At 43.6% G+C, this 9890-nt stretch overlaps 2 protein-coding genes across 2 annotated transcripts; one reads left to right on the top strand and one right to left on the bottom strand.

The window, feature by feature from the left end:
* Positions 1-2313: 2313 nt before the first annotated feature.
* Positions 2314-5343, bottom strand: g6pc1a.2 (glucose-6-phosphatase catalytic subunit 1a, tandem duplicate 2; the record flags this gene model as incomplete). The annotated part of the gene is made up of 5 exons (XM_079214410.1): positions 5099-5343; positions 4898-5007; positions 3900-4020; positions 3522-3637; positions 2314-2819 (listed from the first exon to the last, which is right to left on the bottom strand). The coding sequence occupies exons 1-5, from the start codon at positions 5326-5328 to the stop codon at positions 2314-2316; spliced, it is 1083 nt and encodes a 360-aa protein (XP_079070536.1). The 5' UTR covers positions 5329-5343.
* Positions 5344-6335: 992 nt separating this feature from the next.
* On the top strand, positions 6336-8212 carry g6pc1a.1 (glucose-6-phosphatase catalytic subunit 1a, tandem duplicate 1; the record flags this gene model as incomplete). The annotated part of the gene is made up of 5 exons (XM_079237235.1): positions 6336-6578; positions 6654-6763; positions 7271-7376; positions 7479-7594; positions 7704-8212. Exons 1-5 carry the CDS (start codon positions 6361-6363, stop codon positions 8210-8212), a joined length of 1059 nt encoding a protein of 352 aa, XP_079093361.1. The 5' UTR covers positions 6336-6360.
* Between the last annotated feature and the right edge of the window lie 1678 nt (positions 8213-9890).

The raw sequence follows: 9890 nt of genomic DNA, 5'->3' as shown, positions 1-9890 counted from the left end.
GGCTTCAGCCGCACCCGAAGACACACTTTAACGGCAACACCAGCGATGTGGGCGCAAGCGAGCCAGAGTACTTCCGGGTTCGTCTTCTTCGCGAGCTTTAAAAAAAAAAAAACCTGACGGTAAAACACCGCCACCCTCTGTTCTTAAATGGTATTACAGCGTTCAATGACCGCGCGGTGGTGGAAGAAGACTACTCAGCTCTTTTAGTTGAGTAAAAGTAGCAATACAACGTTGTCAAAAAAATCCTGCATTCAAAATTGTGTTACCAAAATGAAAAGCACTCATTATGAAGAATGGCCATTTCAGAATAATATATACATTATATTACTGGATAATAATTGGTGATGCATTAATGTGTTCTTCACTTTCTTGTTGCAGCTAAAGGTCGAGCTAATATTTAGTACTTTACATACTTCTGTGTAGCTTGTGAATTTCACCAAGGGATCAATACAGTTGTATCTGTATTTATCATCATACAACATGTGCATCTATTATTGCACATTGTGTATTGTTTTTGTTATATTTTTATTGTTTTATCTATGTCTATGTTTATTGTTATGCACCTTTCACCGAGTCAAATTCCTCGGATGTTCAACATACCGGGCAATAAACCCCATCTGATTCTGATTTGATTTATTTATTATAGGTTGGTATTATCAATCTGAATCGGCAAAGTAACTAAAGGTATCAAATATATGTGGGGGAGTAAAAAAAGTACCAGAACCAGGACTGACCGGTGGTCTAGCCCTGCTGCAGTAAAATTAGATTTATTACACCTGGAAAGATAGTGATGCAACATCTTAATATCTGCATTTTTTTGCACATAAAACACACAAAAAAACGATTTTGTCACTGTTTGCTTCTACATGTAACGTGTTTTGAATTTTGCATCGTTAAGTATCGTGTGTGTGTGTGTGTGTGTGTCTGTGTGTTCTGCAAAACACAAACAGACAAATATTGAATGTTCGGCTCCCCCCGTGACGTGTGGATCTGTGTCATCGCAGCGTTCTCGGGCTAAAGGCCGCGGCTCAGTGTCCAGTTAATGATTCATATCTCAAGCCGCTTTTGCATCTTTATATTCTCCAGGTTATGCAACAGACTAAATGGGACATTGAGATTTTTAGGAAGGGTGTGTGTGTGTGTGTGTGTGTGTGTGTGTGTGTGTGTGTGTGTGTGTGTGCGTGTGTGTGTGTCTCTCTGTGAAAGGACACATTTGGCGCTTCACTTGTTGATGGGGACAGAAATCAAGTCAGTCAACAAGAGAGGAAGTCATTTGTCTCCTCATTGAGATAAAAACAAAGTTTGTGTTGTTGTTGTTTTTTGTGAATTTTACATCTGTTCTGACTTCAAACTGAATCCTTGTATTATGATTGCAGGTCAAATATTTATTGTTTTCTATGTTTATGTTTATTTGCACTGCTGAAAGTAACTCAGGTTTGAGGTATTGCAGTATTTCCAATGTCTGCTGTACTTCTACTGCTATATTGTACTTCTACTACGTCATATTTATGACAGCTTTAGTTAGAAGTTACTTTAAAGATTCAGATAAATTACACAAATTATCATCAACAAATACAGTAAAACATGATGTCGGGTCTTTATTGTCTCCCATGTAACTATGTACATTTATCAGGTACTGTTCTTAAGTACAATTTGGTCGTACTTGTACCTACTTTGAGTATTCTGTTATCCATTATCTGCTACTTTTTTCAGAGGACATTATTGTACTTGTAACACCACTTACTGTATCTGTTGTATAGAATGCATTGTTATAGATTATACCCAACAGAAACATATATATATATATATATAATCAAATGAGTACTTTTACTTTTGATACTCAAGGAACATTTAGTCATTTACATGAATAAACTTTAGAATGTTGTGCTTGTACTTGCATTGGAGTAGTTTTGTACTCCAATTAAATATGAACCAAGTCGTTAATATACATTTTTTTAAGATTTGTTTTTTATTAAAAATATTTAAAACATTTTCAAAAATACTTTGTATAACATTTAAAATACATTACTAATACCGCGTGAGGGACTGTTATTGTCTGAGGTTCAACAGAGGAGCTGCATGTGTTCATCGTTGGCCCTTTTTTCAGGACTCTGAAAGATAAACTGTATATATTATATATTTGTTAAATTCATAATTGGTCTCTGTAAGTGCCGCCGGGCGTCCTGGATAGTGCTTCACACAGGTCAGTGTCCAAATCCCACCAGTGACAGTTCCCCGTCCCGCAGCCGTCTCCTGAAGATCAGCTGGACGTGTGAGGAAAGGCGTCTCCATTAGTCCGTGTAGAGTCAGAGCTCACGCTCCCTTCTTGCCCTGCAGGCTCAGAGCGCCGTTCACGCAGTACGGGACGATGCTGACGGCGACCAGCGGCACGGTGGCGCTCTTGCAGAAGGACAGCAGGTAGAAGAGGGCCGCGGTGTGCGTGGGCGGCTTGAAGGAGTCGAACAGGTGCAGCAGCACCAGGGAGCAGACCACGCAGCCCACCTTGACCGGCGTGCCGCCGCCGCTCCTCTTGGTCTCGGCGTAGAGGGGCGAGTGCAGGCCCAGGCCGAGGCCGAACAGGGTGCCCATGTTGCGCAAGAGGCTGGCGAAGGGCGTGGAGTCCAGGTGGACCCACTCGGGCCTCACACACCACCGCTGGGCTTTGACCATCGTCCACAGCAGGTCCACGCCCAGCGCCTTGAGCACGAGGTAGAAGCCCACGGCGAAGGAGGTCAGGAGGAGGGTCGTGTAGAAGTACTGCTTCATGCTGGCGCTGTAGATCCACCGAGTCCTGTTGAAGGCCTCGGCCACGATGACGCCTGCAAGCCATCGAAACGATGTCAGTATGTGAGAACATGAGGAAGAAAGTGAGAAATGTACTGGATGCAATACATTGTAAGTGATGACACACCATCACTTAATTCTCGCAAACACAGTCACATTAAAGTGTGTGATTTATTTGTATATATATATATATTTGTGCAGATGAATGTAGGAATTTATATTTAATTTGTGCGTGGTTTCTAGTATTTTATTTGTATTTATTATATTTTAAATAATTCATAATAAATACATCATTTGATTGATTGACAAAAAGTGACAATGTTTATAACAAAAAATAATAATAAAAATAATTGCTTTTAAATAATGTTAGATAAGTGTGCAGATGAATGTAGGAATTTATATTTAATTTGTGTGTTTTTTAATATTCTATTTGTATTTATTATATAATTATTAACGTGACAATGTTTATAACAAAAATTTAATAATATATATTTTTACTTTTAAATTATGTTAGATAAGTGTGCAGATGAATGTAGGAATTTATATTTAATTTGTGTGTTTTTTGGTGTTTTATTTGTATTTATTCTATAAAAAAAATAGATAATTTGATTGATTAACCAAAACGTGGCAATGTTTATGACAAAAAAATAAAATAATAATATATATATTTTTAAATACACAAAACAACTACTTTACATTCCTCTGAGTCGCGGTTAGAAGACGACCTCCAGACTGACCTGTGATGACGCCAGCGACGACCTGGTGGGGGAAGTGGGCGGCGATGAAGACCCGGGAGAGACAGACGCACACCTGGACTCCCCAAAACAGCGTCCACAAAACCACTTTCAGATACCTGGCAACAAACAAAACACACTTTTTATTATTTTATTTCACCAAGACTGAAGATGCAGCAGATTAAAATCGGCCCTTTTAAAGAAATATAACAATCAACAGTCATTCAGGAGCTTCGGCTGCGTCAAAACAACTCACTCACAATCTCTTTTTCTTTTTTTCTCCAAACCAACAGTTCTCAGGAGTCAATGATCAACCGCGGCTCCGAGCAGATAGTGTGTCCGCGGTGATAAGCTCAGAGGGAAAGAACGACATGGACTCACCAGTCCCTGTTGGCGGACTTTTTGCCTCCATGTTTCTTCTTGCTGGCCACGATGGCGAGGATGGAGGTCACCAGAGTGTAGTAGACACCGGCGGCTCCCATGGCGTGGCCGGAGGGGCTGCCTGGACCACACACACACACACACACACACACACACACACACACACACACACACACACACACACACACACACACACACACACACATATCAGTGACTGCATGGTTCATTCATCATTTCTTGTTGTTTCAAAGTGACTGCATGAGAAACATTTTAGCGTTTAGTGTGTGTGTGTGTGCGTGTGTGTGTGTGTGTTAGAAGTTTACTCCAAATACCAAATAGTGTTTTTCCCTCTAAACCCCTCAGATAGTCCAACATTTTTTAGCATTAATATGAATTAATATGAATAGTTACTCATATTTCACAAAAAGCAAATATTTCTGAAGAAAAAATGAACGCAGAAGAGCTTTTGTTTTTCCTCCTTCCAAACTACCTACATGTATATAAAGGAAATATTAAAAGTAGTATTCAACCGTTGTAACTGTTCCAGAGTACTTCATACAAACAGTCTAATAATATAATATAAACGTATTCATCAGCCTCAGGGGACAAGTACTTTTACTTTGGAGACTTACTCATAATACTTATGCACCTCTATTTTTGAATGCAGGACTTTTACTTTTTTACTATTTACATTGTTTAACTGACACTTTTAGTTCGGGTTATGAATGCATCTTCCACCGCTGATTAAAGACCAAAACCTGTGCATGAGAATGCAGCTGGATTACAAACAGAGCTTCAGGTTCACTGAGAGGTAAAACTGGTTTGTGATGATTTAAATAAGTGCAGCACTAAAGCAGGATATTAACTGGCGTGTCCTCTTTTAGCAGCTGATCTTGATCTCATCTGTGTCCAAACCTGCAGCTGGTTTCGCCCCCACATGAGTAGATGTATGTGACTACTGTAAAATATTCCGGGAGCAACGGGGGTTCGAGTCTCACCTGGGCCGGTCTCGCAGGTCATGGGGTACTGCTCGATGTGAGGCCGGTCGGCGTCGGCGTAGTGAGGCGTCTCGTGGACCCACCAGTACGGCCTCTCCCCGAACAGAATCCTGAAGGAGACGACCAAAAGGAAACACTCTGATTTAGTTTCTCATGTCCAGGACGTTTCTCTACAGCTCAAAGCTGTGAGAGCGCTCTCACCATTTGAACACCAGGTTGAGCCAGTCCCCGATCACGGCCACCCAGATGAGCTTGATGCCCACCGAGGAGCGCAGGTGGAACCAAAGCGGGAAGAAGATGAAGAAGGTGTTCCTGAGGTCTGCCGCCCAGGACACCCAGAGGAACAGGCCCTGGGCGTCCGGGTAGTTGGTCTGCAGGTAGCGGGTGGTGCTCACCCCGAAACCCTGCATGGCGTCCATGAGGGCGTCCATCTTTAAGACAGAGAGAGAGAGAGAGAGAAATCTCAGCCTGGTGCTGCGGGATAGGAAAACAAGAGTGCTGCTATCAGTAACACAGCTGGCTGGCTTTATACACCAGAGGGACCCACCAGCCAGACGCATGCTCAGGCTGAGCTTTGGACCTTGCACATGTGCAATAAAAGACACCGGGAGTCAGGAGAGTTTGGGCGGTTTGTCACACAAACATGTTGGAAATATAGTCGGGAAAAAACAAGATGTGAGTGAATCGGCGTCTTTGTCAGCGGGGAGTCGGTCGACCAGCAAACCAAACAGCTTGCAGAACATTTGGGTTTCACAGAAACTGCACCAAAGAATATTTTTAAACATCAACCACAACTTCTCTCTCTCTCTGTCTTTTAATATCCTCTCTTTCTTATTGGTGCAGCCACTTGAGTAATAATTCATCAGTTATGTAATTGTGTTTTTTTGTGGGGTAATCCATTTGTTACATAAAGAGATCAATGATTACATTATTGGCTTTGGGCTGAAGCTGAGGAGATAGTCACTAATGAAACAGATTGTCTCCCCCAAAGATGAGCTCACATTTGATCTTGTTTTGAGGGACACGATGTCATCACCTCTCACGTTTGTCGTTCCCCAGTGGGAAGACACACCTGACGCACACTCCACACACTCCGTGGGACATTAGTTGGATATTAATTGAGAGCCGAGATCGATGGATTTCACAAGCTTGAGCATCGATCAGTTAAATAATAACACAAACATAAATCTGTGATCCAGTCAAAAAGGGGGCGGCAGCTGATTTCCTGTGACGACGATGGATTTTTAAGCACATTGGGCCCCCGAGGGGGTTAAAGGTCACGGAGCCTTGTCTGCAACGTCCCAAAGGCAAACAAGTCTTCTAGCCTTGAGTAAAGTCCGACGGGGATCACACAGAGGCCGGGCAGGAGGCGACCGTCTGGCCCGGGAGAGCTTGGCAGCCTCACCGACCGAGAGAGGGACCCAGATTTGGCGCATCCTCCCTCAGACAGAGGTCGTGGTATCATGGATCTGTTCCACAGCTGGGGGGTCGAGCTGGCGGTGCATCTGCAGACGGCGTACGGCCGCTACGAGGGCCTGTTCGGCCTGGCGTCCTCGCTGGCCGACCTGCACACCGTCTTCTTCTGCTTCTTCCCCATCTGGTTCCACCTGCGGAGGGACGCGGCGCTCCGGCTCATCTGGGTGTCCGTCCTGGGCGACTGGCTCAACTTGGTCCTGAAATGGTGAGCGGCCGCCCGAGTGCAAAGAGAGGAGTTTCTGTGTTTTTTTTTAAGTTTTCTTGGTGTTGTCCGTGGCAGGGTTCTGTTCGGGGAGCGGCCGTACTGGTGGGTTCACGAGACCCGGTTCTACGGGGAAGGACCGGTCCCGTCCCTGCAGCAGTTCCCCATCACGTGTGAAACCGGACCAGGTAGATTTATATCTGGCCAGATCACTGCCATAGTGTGGCTTTCTTTTAAGGTTTTAAACGCCAGTATGTTTGATGTTTTGCAGAGTTTTGTATCTTTTAATTTCGGTTTGTATTGCACAATGTCTCCTTTTTGTTGACGTTAAGGGATCGTATTTGTTCTGTGTGTATTTATAGAACAGTGGAATGTGACTAAGTCCATTTACTAAAGTCCTGCACTGAAGCTCAAAGTAAAAAAAAAAATGTAAAGGTGTTTTCCAAATTTTTAAGTGATTTTACAAAAGACGAAAACAAAACAAAAATGGAGCCTAATGCACATCAAATGAAGTTAGAAATAAATCATTAATTAGTTTATCGTAGTAAAACAGTAAAAATAAATACTAAATAAGTAATACATATATGTATATATATATATATATATATATATATATATACTAGAGACATTGCATAAAATCAGACTTAATAAAAAGCAATGAAAAGCCTGAGATCTGAAGTCTGAGTCTGTTGCAGGGAGCCCTTCAGGTCACGCCATGGGAGCCGCTGGGGTCTGGTATGTGATGGTCACGGCGCTGCTCGCTATCGCAACAGAGCAGCGATGTCCTCCGCTACTCTACAGGTGAGTCTGTATAGGAGTCAATCATTCACCACGACGTATGAAACATTTAAAAACAAAACCTGCTCATTCCTCGTGTGCACTCGGTGTTCCCCTCTGCGACAGGTTCTTGCAGGTGGGCCTGTGGGGCCTCATGGGCCTGGTGGAGCTGGCGGTCTGCATGTCCAGGGTCTACATGGCGGCCCACTTCCCACACCAGGTCGTTGCTGGAGCCATTACAGGTCAGTCTGCCCAAAAATACTGCAATATTTATACATTTTATGTATATTTATGGTCAGACCATGACTCTACTGGAGCTTCTGTCTGACCTTGTCTCTGTTTTTGTGTCAGGTGTTCTTGTGGCGGAGGTCGTCTCAAAGGAGAAGTGGATCTACAGCGCCAGCATGAAGAAGTACTTCTGCACGACGCTGTTCTTGACCTCCTTCGCCGTGGGCTTCTACCTCGTCCTCAAGGCGCTGGGCGTGGACCTGCTGTGGACGATGGTCAAAGCCCAGCGGTGGTGCGTGAGGCCCGAGTGGGTCCACCTGGACTCCACGCCCTTTGCCAGCCTCTTGCGCAACATGGGCTCCCTGCTGGGCCTGGGCCTGGGCCTGCACTGGCCCCTCTGCACCGAGGCCCAGAGGAAGAAACCCAGCACCGGCTTCAAGATGGGATGTATCGTCGTCTCCTTGCTTCTGCTTCAGCTGTTGGACAGATGGACATTTTCTCCCGAAGATCTCCCGACTTTCTATTTCCTGTCTTTCGGTAAAAGCGCAGTTGCACTTTTAGTCCCGACCGCGCTGGTTCCCCGGGCGCTGGGCTGGATATGCAAGGGGAAGGGAGAAGACAAGAACTTGTGATTTCATGTTCATCTTGGATAGTTTAGAGTCAATTTATTAGTTTAAAAAGGACATTTAGACTTTTAGGACAATGTCCCTGGAGTAATTGTGCTGGCCTGGATATCAGTCCCTTTAAAGGAATAGAAGAGATGAGATTGATACCACTATGTACGCTAAATAAGAAGATGAGTATCAAAATGGCAGTATTTGGGTTTGTGGTTATTGCCTGGCACATTTTTCCTTTTGACTCTTCGTAAAATTGTGTTTGCTCTTCCTGTTCCCTCGTCTCAAAGTCAATGTGTTTTTGGGTTCGATGTCTGAAATCAGGTCTGAGTTTAACACACGATGAAGACATTTCAACATTTTTGTACAATGACATAAAATATGTGAAGTAAGCCGCCCTCTGGTGAATTTAGAAGCTTTTACGCGTCTTAAAAAAAGAGTCTAAATGAGATGTGACCGCTAGCCGCTAACGTTAGCTTTATGCTTCTGCTGATTGTGTTCACGCTTCAAAAATCATTAAAAGAAAGTGTTCACTTGTGAGGATTATCTTGATGAACAAAAACATGTAAATATTGTCACTTTTGAACAAAGCAAACGCAGCTGTCCCCCCCCCCCCCAATGAAATGCAGTCTTTTAAGCTAAGCTAAGCTAACACTTGACATGAAAGTGGTATCAACACATCTCTGGGAATCAAACTATGGTGGTTTATTTGTGTCATTATTTGGCCTCAAAGGTCTCTCTTGTCTTTTTCTGGTTGATTTTTATACAAATGCAGTCACACAAAAGTGTTTTTTTCTGCTCAATGGTGTATAAATAATGGAATAAAAACACTTTTTATAACCACTTGCTTTCTGTGAAGACCTATTTTTTCACCAACGCCTTTGCCCGACTCAGTTTTCTCAGAATGTCCCAGACATTTGGACACACTGCCGTAATCCTCCGACAGGAACAACCTTTAAATATTAACCAGAGCACGCTCCCGTCACTCGGCGGTTCCACAGAGTGACATCCGCCGCCGCCCCGAGCTTTCAGAAGAGACACGGAGGGTCAAAGGGCAGGGAGGCAACACGTGCAAAGCGTGTGCGGTACGAGATCACACTCTGATTCTCAGTATACTATAAACAGAGTTAAACGAGTCACCAAAAAACAAATAAAAACATATTTTTCGTCTCGTTTTAGAGATGAAAGTGTGGGTAATCTCAGTGTACACGGCCCGGGAGACGGGGTCAAGGCGAGACCCCTTTTGATGACATAATACGTGCAACGTCAAATGCTTATCTCAGAGGAGCCTCTCTGCTGTTTTCCGGTGCTTATCAAGTGAAGCCATATCTATATGGTGCTGCTGTGTGACAACCGGCTGCATTGAGGGAGAGTAGGACACACACACACACACACACACACACACTACAACTGCATCAGGAACATTATGCAACACTTTGCTGTTTACATCAGTTCATATTTGTCGTCTCATTGGTTGTTTTCCCCCCGTCACGATGTACAGATCTAATTTCATCACTGCGTTCTCAGAACGGCGCCCCAGTCTGAGAAAGTGTGTCAGAGGTATAAAGCACATCAGTGTTTCCCAAATAGAGTTGACTTCGCTGAAAAATTACTTTAAAGTCTGCACAGATATTAAGTGGAAAGTTTGGACTCACAAATCTAATGGAAATGTTATGTTCTCATGAGTATATTTGCA

This window comes from Taurulus bubalis, assembly GCF_910589615.1.
Source record: "Taurulus bubalis genome assembly, chromosome: 2".
Taxonomy (NCBI): Eukaryota; Metazoa; Chordata; class Actinopteri; order Perciformes; family Cottidae; genus Taurulus; species Taurulus bubalis.
This window is presented reverse-complemented; position numbering and strand designations above follow the sequence as displayed.